This window comes from Crocodylus porosus, unplaced genomic scaffold, assembly GCF_001723895.1.
Source record: "Crocodylus porosus isolate Cpor-Errol unplaced genomic scaffold, CroPor_comp1, whole genome shotgun sequence".
Taxonomy (NCBI): domain Eukaryota; kingdom Metazoa; phylum Chordata; order Crocodylia; family Crocodylidae; genus Crocodylus; species Crocodylus porosus.
The window spans coordinates 55528431-55541596 of record NW_017728943.1 but is presented as its reverse complement, the minus strand read 5'-3'; the positions used below and the strand labels follow the sequence as shown (position 1 = coordinate 55541596).

General features: G+C 42.5%; 2 protein-coding genes across 3 annotated transcripts in view; one reads left to right on the top strand and one right to left on the bottom strand.

Annotated features, from left to right (window-relative positions):
• The window catches only part of DYNC2LI1 (dynein cytoplasmic 2 light intermediate chain 1), a 32650-nt gene extending 30463 nt beyond the window's left edge, over positions 1-2187 (top strand). For both annotated transcript variants that reach the window (XM_019549391.1, XM_019549390.1), the window contains one exon: positions 1972-2187. In XM_019549391.1, the coding sequence (XP_019404936.1) occupies positions 1972-2034 (63 nt within the window). In that variant the 3' untranslated portion in view covers positions 2035-2187. The remainder of the gene's footprint in view (positions 1-1971) is intronic.
• A 2140-nt stretch (positions 2188-4327) lies between these two features.
• Positions 4328-13166, bottom strand: part of ABCG5 (ATP binding cassette subfamily G member 5) — a 27578-nt gene continuing 18739 nt past the window's right edge. Inside the window, exons 11-13 of the mRNA XM_019549392.1 lie at positions 9832-10017; positions 7479-7591; positions 4328-4985 (exon numbers count right to left, since the gene is read on the bottom strand). Of these exons, the coding sequence (XP_019404937.1) occupies positions 4789-4985; positions 7479-7591; positions 9832-10017 (496 nt within the window). The 3' untranslated portion in view covers positions 4328-4788. The remainder of the gene's footprint in view (positions 4986-7478; positions 7592-9831; positions 10018-13166) is intronic.

The following is a 13166-nucleotide window of genomic DNA, read 5'->3' as shown; positions in this document are numbered from 1 at the left end:
CGGTCATACATCTCAAAGAGTTCACAGATTCCAAGGATGACATTAACCTTGAGACCACTGCTGTTACATAAACAGAGATTGATATTATTTAATTTGGCACCACGTCTAAAGGAAATCTACTTTTCCCCTTCACTGGACCATGCCTCTTCACCCTCCTAAAATAGCCATCCTGATTCAGAGAGTTGACTTAATGAATAATAGACCTAGGTTATCATTAGGGCTGTTTGATAACCTTGCCATGACTTACAGTAGAAAGCACAGTACCATGAGGAGGCAGCTGTATACTTTTGGCCTTCCATGGCTCATATTGAGAACTGCTCCTCCCTCAAACCTTCAGATGATCTTCACCTCACTCCAGGAAGGATATCACATTCTCTTGCAGAATTCCTAGCCAGACCACTACCAGATAAAATGCCATTTACTGGGTCAGACCATATCCTGTGATACACCGTGACAGAGTGGATGGCTGAAAGGGAGAGTGTACAGGGTATGACCAGGATTTTGCCCTTGTTCCTCTCCCACTTGCAGCATCCAGCATTTAAGGTCTAGGAAGTTCTGATTCAGACACTGTACCCCTAACCCCATGTTCATTAGCTACTGATGTGCCTTTCTTCCAAGAATTTGTCTTATCCCTTTTTTAATCTGGTTAAACTTCCACAACATCCTGTAGCAGTGAGTTCCATACTCTAAATCCATTTTTTTGTTGTTCTTTTATCAACATGGTTTGATAAAGGAACTTTGTTGTGAATGGCTATCAATACTGGTATACCTAATCATTCTAGAACATGCTGCATATTTAATAATTTATTTACAATTTTGTGTTCAGTTTTACATTTCTATTACATTGACTGATCTCTTGAATATCATTTTTTTATAGTCACTCATGCTTGTATAAAATCATTACACCAAAACAAACTCCACTTACCATCTTTTATCTGTCTTTCTTTTTTTTAAATTCTGCTTAGTCAGATATGATAAACCTCCAAGGTCAATACTTTAGATAACTGTAGACATGACACATAAAGACTGTCTTAATATGTAAAAGGTCATTGTATGTCTTTATCCATTTCCATAACATTTGAGAAGATGATGCTGGAATAATTTTACCTTATCAGTACTAAGAACACATGTATTTTTTTTGGACATTCCTCAATATTCCTTCTTTTCTTAACCCCTGAAAAGTTTATGGAGGCTTCAGAGCTACTCCAAAATCATAAATAGTTTATGTTATAAAGAAGAAAGAATGAAAAAGCAGAGGACAGTGTAAAAGCTTCTCTTACATTTAGGACAGTCCTTTGCTTAATTAGCTCAGGTGGATTCAGATGAAATCCTGGCCCTAAAGGTGGGTTTTCTAGTAACATCAAATAATGTGAATGAACTAAATTATTTTACTGCTCATAAGCTGGTAGCATTCTGTGAAAAAATTGAAATATTGAGGAAGCTGTTAAAAAAAGTCTCAGGTGAATTCCTGAAAAGCCAGAAACTCAGCTCTTTCTTTTTGAATGCTCTAGCCTGTGCTCAGAACTCTAGCATGTTTGCCAGATCTAGCAAGAAGTCTGCAATGTATAAATGCTTGGAAGTGTGTAGTCTCAGTTGAACAAAAAAGCTCCTAGAGAGCTGTTCATACTCTTGATGGGGGCATCTGGCCCAGAAAGTATGGAACCATTTTGTTGGGCAAATTATCACCGTGTTTGCTCTGGGTTGGCCTGCCCTCAAAAGTAGATATTTATGGGAAGAAATCAAATTTAGGTATCCTGCCTGATGGTAGCTGCGTCAGCCTCTAAGTCTCAGGATTTTTAATTTCAGCAGGATTGTGATAAAACTACTCTCACTGTTTTGATTTAGAAAAATAGATCATTTGTCTATATGATTTAGACTTGAAAATTGAAAATTAATCCATGAGTTTGTTATTATGTTGATTCATGAGAATGTTAAATTAAAAACATTTCAATATATGTGTTTGTGTTGCAGGAACTGGAACAATATAAGAGAAATGCTTCCAAGTCCTGGAAAGAAATGGAGTTGGAATCTTGACTTACTTAAAGGCCAAATTCTCACCCTGTTTTCAATTTTGATTTTGTACATTTGTTTTGACTATTACACAAATCATTTAAATAGGTATCTAGTACAATTGGCAAAATAATACCACAAACACAGAATCATTAAACAGTTTCTGTACCATTCTATTATTCAACCTGGTAGTGATCTTACTTACTGTGGTTTTCAAGTTTCTACGATCTGTTTATTTACCTGAATCCATGAAAACTTTGAATTTAAGATGACTTCCCTCCCCCCCCAGTTAAAACCATGGAAAATTGTAAATTTGTTGTAGTTTTCTATGTATGTAGAATGTAATTATTGGAGGATCATCTTAAATTCATCACCACAATTGCTGCAGGGAAAACAGTAGCAGCAGCAAGGAAAATGGACAGGAGGGGCAGCAGACAGGCAGCAGTAACAGCAATAGCTCTGGCTCTGGCCTGCACAGGCAGTGGCTGCAGCTCTGAGCCTGGAGCCACAGCAGTGGCCTGTCCTGGGCTGGTATTAAAATCCAAGATGGGGCCTTTTTTCCCCACTTTTGAATGAGCATAGAGATTTAGCATAGGGCAGCTCCAGGGTCTGGGACACAATCATTTCCTCCCCAGTCTGTGAGATTGGGCTGGGAGCAGCTTTGGGTCTTGGACCCAGCATTTCTGTCTGATTACCAGAGGCAGATGGGGGGGGGGGCAGTATGAGCCTGGCATCAGGGAGCATTTCCTTGATCTCTGGCTCACTGCATCCTCAGACCTTTAAAAAGCTGGTGTGCACCTGGAAACACCAGCTGCATGCCTACTTCTTTATGTTCCTGGGGCTCAGTGGAAGCAGCAGCTGCACAGGATGAGGTACATTCAGCTGGAGAAGCAGAAGCACCCACACAGGGAATGTGAAGAATGCTGCTGAGGCAGCTTCCCCACCAGAGACTTTAAAACCCACATGTGGCAGTTCTGCCTGCGCTGCCCAGTGTGGGCATCAAAGGCTTCCAGCATATTTAAAACCCTCGGTGGAGGAAGCCCTTCAGCTTGCACCCCTCCACCCGCCACAACCAAGAATCTCTGATCCCCTCCATCCAGTAGCCCAGCTAAAGCTCCTGGTCCTGAAGTTTGACAATAAGCTGATTGTGAGCCTGGCCTGGACAGCCTTGTTCTGAAACCAAACCGAAGGCTGTCCCAGCTGTAGCCGACAGTCAGCTGACTGTCAGCTCCATCCTCTGGACTGCAGTGGGGACTCGACCAACTGGCTTTGCTGAGATCTAGGGCTGGGGTGACAATCAGCTGATGGTTGACCCAACTTGGGTAAGGTCTGGAGACAGACTGACAGTCAGCTGGTTGTCAACCCAGCCCAGGAGCACACCAGGACCAATTCAAGACCATGGCACTCTATGCTGGCAGGAGGACTGGATGAGGTTGGAGGCACAAGAGTGCTCAGCAGTAGGAAGATGGTAACAGGAGTATAAACCTGCCCTAGTGCAGTCTGGAGCCAGGCCGACAATGAAAAGAAGATTATCAACCCTACCCAAGACTTCATGGGAGTTGGTTCAAGTCCCCTGTAGGATTGTGGAGGCCAGCTGACAATTAACTGATTGTAGGCCCAGGTACTCCTTTGTCAATTTGTCAGTGCAGAGGAAGTCTGGGATTACCATCATAATCTCCGGGTCCCCCTCTACTGGCAAGTAATAATGGCATCATTGGAATTGGTTCTCTGATCTCAACAGTCATACTATTAAATGAACTTGTGCCAGGGACCTTAAAAAATTAACAAAACTGTAGCTATTCTATTACAGAAAGAGCCTATATGCATTTCTGCTATGATCTTTAACTTAAATGGGCACTTTCCTGAATGTACGCTGTTTAAAAATGTACATTCAGGAAAGTACACTTGCTTGGTTTCCTTTACCAGCACACAAAAATAGAAATAAAGTATAGTGCTTAACATATAGTCATATGCTCACAGGGGAGGGCAGAAAAGTCATTAAAACACTTTATGTCACATTCAGAGTGTTAAAGGTTGGGGGAAATAATTCCCTATAAATTATTTTTTGATTAAAAATGGGAAGAGCTTTTTTCCCATAAGGGGGGAAAACATGTTTTGTGAAAATGTCATTCTTTCAAAACCTAATTTTATGTCAAAACCTATATTATATGAGCTGGCTAAACATTTTCCATTCAAATATCCAAAAGCTCTTTTTTTTTCTTTTTGTCTGGAAGCAAATTAAATGTTATGTAGGAAAAAATACCTTCCTCCTCTAAAGCAAGTTCATTTCCTCAAAAACTTAATCTGTCAAAAAAAAGTTCAGCTTGCCCTAACAATGTACCTCATTTCATTCTTTAAATGTACAAGCAAATCCTACATTGTTTAGATAAACAATAGGTTATTCTAAGCAAGTTACTAATAAACTTTACAGGGTATGATAATAACCTGTTTAGTACTTTACAGACAAAAAGAAAACTACAATTTACAATTTAGAACTTTACAAAAATATATTTCAAAGAAGATTCAGCCAGCACTACTCAAAAGTTTAAGCTACATATGATATCGAGAAAATAATATAATTTTAAACTATTAATGCTTTCAAAAAACACAGTATTTTCTATCAAAACAAAAACACTGGAAACAAAATTAGAGAATAAGCATATTTCTGTAGTTTAATGTAAAAGCATGTAAATTTCATGCAACATCAAGAAAATAAGTCAAATGCTACAGGTTTTAATAGTGTAGTACTGTATAGCCAGGCTAGAATTTCAAATGATTTTATTGCCTGCTGGTAATTCTATCTCTTATTTTAAAACTCATGATTGCTGTGATGACAAGTGCTGGTAGGAAGGCATACAACATTAACAAATTTGTTGTGAACCGGGACATTGCACCTGGAAAAGTTTTTTCAATAAAATGAATCCCTTGTGAGAAAAGACATGTTGAACCAGCTCCAGTAGAAATATTGAAGCCACCTGCCAAAAAAAAAATTATGAATTATTTCCTGGAGCAGGAAGGCCAATTATTAACCCCGGTTTCTAGCCAGAGACCAAATTTTAAGCTAACTCCATTACATTAAAGGTGTTTGATCTTATTATTCCTTCCTCTAAAAACTGTATGTTCCCAGCTCCTGTATCTTTCCCTGTGGTTGTGGAGGGTCCTACCTACAACTGAGGAAGTGTTGCTTTGCTGTGCCCTGAAAATGGGAATTGGGACTTTCTTCTTCCTTGTGTCTAGCCTATACTGTATTTTCTGAAAAGAGGAGTGAAATTATTTGTGCCATTTAATAAAAGATGTATGGCCCACAAGATACAATGCCAGCAAGAGACATAGGATCAAAGAAACCTGACAGTTCTTCCACCTAGCAAGATGTCAAGTTTCCATAGCCAGTTGCTCACAGTGGAGCAATGTGTGCCATCAGACTCACAACCCAAATGACTATGTACTCATTTTCAGTTGGAGCAACCAAGTGCAGCCTTTGGCACAAGCCCAAAGTAGGGCTCAAGCACACTCCTGACCCTGTTGAGAGACACTTCAGCCATTCTACCACAATGCTCCAAAGCAGGCTACTATCATCCTGGGAAAACTTTGTCTGGTACCATGAAATTTATTTATGTTTCTAAAGTGCTTTGATATCCTTAAAAAGAAGTGCAAGGTCTTACTGTCATAGCTGTAACATTGGCCTCTTGTCCTGACTAAATTAGACTGTTGCAATACACTCTAAATAGGATTGCATCCTGAAAGTGGTGGGACTAGATAGACATTGGCCTAGAATGCAGCTGTCTATTTAAAGTGTGAACTATAGTGTTACTGAGTACCCATGAGTTCCTAGGTGATGTTACAGCCTAGTCCATAGCTTGGTGAAAGGGACTGTGTCCTAGAAAATGGGGAATGTGGGTTTGAATCCCACATTGAATCCCCTCACAGTAAAGAAGGTACAGAACCTAGCTGTCTTGCTTCATGGGAAAGTGCTCTTGCCACTACACTACTGGTCAGAAGGTGGGCTCTTGTTCTTATAATGAATCCCAAGCAGGTTAGGCAGGGTTCAGGTGCTTGTACACATGATAAAAACTGGCTGATTTTTGTTTTTGCAGTTTAATTGAGTCACTGTACACATGCAGAAGTTTTTTATGATTTAAATGAGTTTGCTATGTTGCAAAGTAAACCACATCCGCATGTAAAATTGCAGCCTTTGACAGCTCACTCCCCTGTCGTGGGAGAGGTGGGTTGAAGGCAGAAGCAGTGAGGGACCCAATTCTTTTTTTTCTTTCCACAGAGCCTGCCTGCATTTCCCATGGCCAGGGCAATCTGCCATTGGTCTGAGTTGTGGAGGGCCCCAGTCCTTCCCTCTGCTGCAGCAGCACCCTGTGGGGCCACTTGGGTGGGCTGCTAGCAGGTGGGTGCTGCCCCAGCTCAGGTTTAGGGAAGAGTTGGATCAGGCTGGGTGCTGCCTGTCAGCTGGGGCAGCACCCACCCACTAGTGGCCTGCCACGGAGGGAAGGGCCACGCTCCCCTGCAGCTCAGGGGCTGCATGGCCTGGTGGCAGCTTGTACAGTCAGACTCCACTGAGGGGGAGCAAAAAAAGCAGCAAGGGGCCTGATCCTTTTCTTTTTCTTTTTGTGTCTTCACAGCACCTGCCTCTCCCATGGCCGGTGGGCCCTGAGCTGTGAGGGTCCCTGGACCTTCTCTCCATGGCAGCGGTGCCCCCCCCTGGGTGGCACCCACCCGCTAGCAGCCCACCCAGCTGGCCTCAGGGTGCACTGTTGCTGCAGAGGGAAGGATTGAGGGCCCCCTCGCAGCTCGGGCTGCTTGGCCTACCAGCAGCTCACCCCCTGCCACGGAAGACACGGGCAGACTCCACATTGGGGGTGGGGGAGAGGAAAGGATTGGGCCCTTCACCGTAGTGGTGATGGAAGCCTCTAAATTGAAATGGTGGGTTTTTAATCACAGTTAAAAACCCAGAGTTTCAATTTAGGGGACTATACCCTTGTCATGTGTACAAGCAGCCAACATGTGCACCTCATGCAAAATGACAGCAATTCTGAGCATATGGAATAGTTTTGGTTTCAAAGATCTCTGTCCTTTCTCAGTCAAATGCTAGAAGGTGTAGAGCTTCACCTGTGCCTGAACATTTAGACTGAGCTGTGTCGAATTACACATCTGAGGAAATGGCAAGCAAATCCAACTGAAAAGCAGCAGGATTGCCAAATCATATTTTGAATCTGGCTCTTAGTGCTAAGTGACTGTCTCATTGCCTGTGCTTTACCATTACATTTGTGTCAAAGCCCTGCTGCAATGCATATAAGAACACAATTCACTGGGAGCCCTTGCTCTTGCTTGGTCCAAAAATAACACAACTCTAAACAAATGCAGGTTTAAATGCATTTCACTTATTTTTATTGTGCATGCAAGAAATCTCTCAGTACCTTAACTTTCAAAAGCTTTAGGAGGTTTAGCGGACCACTTACCACATGTGAAGTTTAATCCATAAAATTCATTGACTACAAGAACCTCAGTGCTATATTTCTGAAACGTGAGATAACTTAGCACTTTAAAAGGCATAGGCATGTCTTCCAAGCTCCTTAAACAAACAGAAGTGAGTTAATGGACTAATGGACTTTGCTAAGAGGCAGTGCTACCCATGATTTCAGTAACTGTTCAGCCCCCTCCCCTTTCTGAGGAGCACATTTCAAAGAGCCTTCTTAACTGTGCTTGTATAGTATAAGTACACACACTGTTTTTGTAACCTCAAGTGCCAGGGGCCCATTCAAGAAGATGGTGCCCTTTATGCATGGATCAGGAGGTACAAAGATTAACTGTTTGTGTAGAGTAGTAAGCAATGTTATACAATTTGGGGATATTCACGCTGCTTTGTCATCAAAAAGCTAATCAAACAAATGAAAAAATGATTAGGTGCAGTAAAAAATAATAGTGTACTTTATGTAGGAACCTATTAGTGAGTGTGTGATTTTCGTGGAAACCATGAATTTGGGTTGGCTATGTGAAAAATGGCAGGCTCACTGCAAAAACAAAAACTGGCAAGCAGAGAATTTAGGAGCACGGGGTGTGCGGGAGGGGGCAGGGAAGAGGGGGAGGCAGGGCTCACAGCAGGAGGTGCAGAGGTAGTAGCTGCCTGTAGCCTCTGTTGCCCCCTTCCCTTCCTCCTCCTCATGCTCTGCTTGCTGGTATGGGGGGTGGGAGGTTGGCTTTTTTTTTTTTGCAGGAAGCTTGCCAAAATCATGGAGCCCACTGCTTGGGGATGACCTGAAACTGTGGTTTAAGTTACCTTAAGCCTGGGGAAGACTTTAATCCATGCTCAATAACACATGGATTAACAGTTTCTCTTGGCTTAATCTGGGTAATTAAGCCACAGTTTCAGGCCATGTGGCAATCTGTAAGAAGGGGCGGGACCGCCAGGGCCCCTTAGCCAATTAGAGGTGTGGGAGGGCCCCACTGCCCCAGCCCCCGAATCTGCCCACACAATTGGCCAGTTTCCTCCTTAAGTTCAGTAGACCCCTAACATATGCTTAAGAAATCTACCAGGTATATGCATCTCATTTCCCAATAAGATAACATAAAATGAATAATTATCCCTAAAACATTGCTATAGATACTGGCCAGACAAAGAATCAATAATATTAATAGAAACAGACTGTATGCAATCTGATTGAAACAGCTATCCTCAGTAAGTGTACACTGTGTTTCCGCAAAAGATTACCACTAATGCTTTACAGCCAACCACAGCAAATGCAACAGAATTGTCCAAAAACTAAGTGTAACTGATACTGCAAATTCTCTTCACAGCCTATGAAGATTCACAGCTCTAATTAGTACCGTCTTTATGCTATAAAACAAAACAAAAAAAATAAACTGAAACTGTATAAAGAGATCAGGGAAGCATTTAGGAAATGGGAAAGGAACCACTTTCACAACAAAAGTGCACTGAATGTAACAGTAGATAAAAGCGGAGTGTATGTCAATTTACTTTGATGAACCAGCCCTACTTAAAGTTTAGAAGAGACAGAGGCACATTCATCATTGTAAAGGCTGGTGTGCTTGCCTGCGGATCACTATCAAGTGCTCTCAAATACACAGCAGTCCTAGATATTGCCTACTGTTAGGACTTATTACAGCCCTACGGGAAGTCTCAATGTGTGCCTCATTTACCAGAGCCCTAAGGTGAATTTTCACAATAATAGTTTTCATGTTTGATTATTTTTCTCAAAAATCTGAGACTGATTTCAAAACAGATACATTTAAGAAAGGATCTGTACAAAGACAGCGAGTGTCATGGATGTACAATGTCTAACTTAAAACAATACAACAAAACAAATATATGGTCAATGACGACAACACTGATGCCTTGCCGACAATAGGAAATATTTTTTAAAGTTCCCGTGGCTTCTAACAGCAGTTTGGTTCCAGCAGGTTTTGGTAGCAGTGGGATTTTTTGTAAAATCCCATCGTGAATGCTTCAAAGGGCCGCTGTTAGCACGAAAGACTGGAGTTGCTCCAGTTGAAAAGATTAGGCTTTTACTTTAGTCCAATTCCAAAAATCAGTGGAGGAAACAATGCATCTAATTTATAAATGTTTCTTAATGATTTTATTGATACAATAAAATTATCAGATCCTTCATTTTTGCATTTAGTACAAAGTCGAAAAAGAAAACTGATTAGATAGTCACCTTGCTAAAGATTACTGGGTAGACCTTTATCCATCTGCTACCTTGTTGTCCATTATCACTTTCTGTAGTCTGACTTCTAGCAACAGAGAACATTCTTGAAACTGTTTGTTAATTAATTACTTTTTTTTTGGCTTACCTTATGAGCCCAGTTCCAACTACCACTCCTGCTGTGTTAAGTAGCACCACTATGCTGTTGACTCCATTTGGGTTTTGAACCACACCAAGCAAAACGAGTGTTAGTAGTTCACCAATTACATGAGGCACTAGAACAACAGCAAAGAAACATCCAAATCTGGAAACATCAGGCTGTAAACCTATAGTCCTGTGCAAATAAAAGCAAAACTGCATTTTAAAAAAGACTGTTCTGGTGCAGCTTTTAAATCCCTGCCTACTTAACAATGCGTACAGTTCAGTGCATGTGCATTCTGTCCTTTAACCATGTATATAGCAGGGAGCTGTGATCATGTAATTGGCTGGCCAGATGACATCTGCAAATAATCAAACATTGCATTTTGTTCCTGTCATATTTTATACTTGCAAAATCTGGTTTCAGAAAAGACAACTGGATTGGGGCCATTGAAAATTAGGTTTTTAACAGTTTTCAAAAAGATCCATGCTAGTCTTCCCTTCCACAAACCAATGCTCCCTCACCCCTACCAACAAGCTATTTCTAGCACTTTGCCAGTTCCATCGTGGCTTGACCTCTCAGCAAGAAGTGCCTTCCGCTGCTGTTCGCTGGTATGAAGGTGAAAATGAATCATTATAAGACTATATTCTAGGAGAATGGAAGGGACTCAGCAAAAAAATGAACTATCTGGCAGAACTATTCATTGCAAGAGCCCTGCTATCTCCCAATATACAGAATCTGCTTTCCTGGAACAGCAATCTCTAGTGGCTTGGCTGGAACCCTAGGGAACTTACAAGGCAATAAAGGTAAATAAGAGACATTATCATAGGGGTGTTTCTACTATAAGTACATAGCCAAAGAATTATACCTATCATTAATGCACAACACGAGGAATTTCTCATTGATTAACTAGTTAAAATGGGTAACAAATTTAGTGGATTTTCACAAAATAAGCTTTAAGTGTTAGGGTTGAATTTTTTCATGCCAGGAGTCTGCCTTGGGCTATATTCTTTTTGGAAATTTTCAAGGGAAAGTTACATTTTGCACATGGGTGAGATCTCTGAGAGCATAATGGCTAAAAGCTCCGCAGATTCTACCTTCAGAGAACATGCGTGAGCCTTGTACAGCTCCCCATACTAACCAGCATGCATGCTGCCAGCCCTGCAGAGAAACCAACTCTGCTCCTTTTTTTCACATCCCAGAATATACTCCAGCCCAGGAATGACCACCAGGATGAAGCCAATCTCCATATTAGTCTGCTCCTGCCTGAGGTGCTTCCAATCATTGGATCTGAGAGTAGTGCCTGTTTGTCCTGTGCTCCCTATCCTTCCCTCTCCCCCCAACATCCACGCAGCATGAAGAGGAATCCATCAGATTCAAGTTCAAAGAGGGGGAAAGATGGACCTAGGCCACTGTGGAGAAGCAAGACATTAGACTAGGAAGAGGAACCAAGGCAGTGGAGACTGGAATTGGAGTAGGCTAGCAGAGGGCTAAAGACCAGAACTGGAAGCCAAGAATAGGTGACATGGAGCCAGGGCGAGGAGACAGACTGGTAGGACAGAGATCGGACCTGAGAAACATGGGCAGTCAAAAGGCCACCGGGGGCAAGGGGGACTGATTTGACACAATGCCACCAAGTTGAGGAAGAAGTGAAACTGGCTAAACAAAGAGAATGGGAAGGACACCCATCTTGAATGAGGAAAAGGGAACTTAGTCAAACAAAGAAAACAGGAGCATAGGGCAAAAGGGAAACATGCTGAAGGGTTGAAACAAAGCAAGGTTGAAAAAGAAAGGGTAGTGGGATAGGAACAAGAGGAAATAAAATGAAGGGAAAAGCAAATGGCTGGGTAATGTGACAGAATGGGAGCTGGGGCTGACTGGCATTCTCTAACACGAGTGGAGGGAACCTCAGGAAGCCATTTAGTCCAAACTCCTGCTCAAAGCATGACCATCCTCAATTAGGTCATCCAAGGTAAAGATTTGCCTAACCAGGTCTTAAAAACCTCCAAGGACACTACCTCTCTGAGTAACTTGTTCTAATAATTTTCTACCCTCCTAGTGAGAAAATTCTTCCTAACATCTAACCTAAACTTCCCTTGCTGCAACTTGAGACCGTTGCTCCTTGTTCTGTCATCTGCCACCACTGAGAACAGTCTAGCTCCATCGTCTCTTGAACCCCGCTTCAGGTAGTTGAAGGTTGCCTTTAAATCCCCTCTCAGTCTTCTCTTCTCCAGACTAAATAAACCCAGTTCCCTCTCCTCAGAAGTCATGTATCCCAGCCCCCAAACCCCTATATTTTTGTTGCCCTCTGCTGGACTCTCCAACTTGTCCAATCCCTTCTATAGTGAGGGGCCCAAAACTAGACAGTGCTCCAGATGCAGCTTCACTAGTGTCAAATAGAGGGGAAATAGTCACTTCTCTCGATCTGCTGACAACGCTTCTGCTAATGCGTTTCTAGCAGCCCAGTATGCTGTTAGTATTCTGGTTAACAAGGGCACGCTGTTGGATCATATTCAGCTTATTGTCCACTGTAACCCCCAGGTCCTTTTCTGCAGAGCTGCTGCTTAGCCACCCAGCCTGTACTGGTGCATGGGATTCTTCTGTCCTAAGTGCAGGACTTTGCACTTCTCCTTAATGAACCTCAACAGACTTCTTTTGGTCCAACCCCACAATTTGTTGAGGTATCTCTGAATCCTAACCCAACTCTCCAGCATACCTACTACTCCCCCCAGCTTGGTGTCACCTGTAAACTTGCTGAGGGTGCACTATATCTCATCTTCCAGGTCGCTAGTGAAAATATTGAACAAAATAAGCCCCAGCACCAACCTGTGGGGCACTCTACTTGACACTGGCTGCCAACTAGACATTGAGCCATTGGCTATTACCCTCTGAGCCTTATGATCCAGCCAGTTTCCTATCCACCTTACAATCCATTCATCCAACCCATAGTTCCTTAACTTGCTTGCAAGAATGTTGTGGGTGACGGTATCAAAAGCCTTGCTAAAGACAAGTTATATCACATCCACTGGTCTCTCTGCATGCACAGAACCAGTCATCTCATCATAGAAGGCAATCAGGTTGGTTAGGCATGACTTGCCCTTGGTGAATCCAAACTGACTGTTCTTAATCACCTTCCCCTCCAAGTGCTTAGAAATGGATTCCCTGAGGATCTGCCCTATGATTTTTCCAGAGACTAAGATGAGGCTGACTGGTCTGCAGTTCCCTGGCTGCTCCCTCTCTTTCTTAAACATGGGCACCAGTGATGATGCATAGGGGGGTGCATGTGCACCCCCTGAAAGCACCGCTCCACCCCCTGACCAGCCATGCTCACCACTTAGGTGATG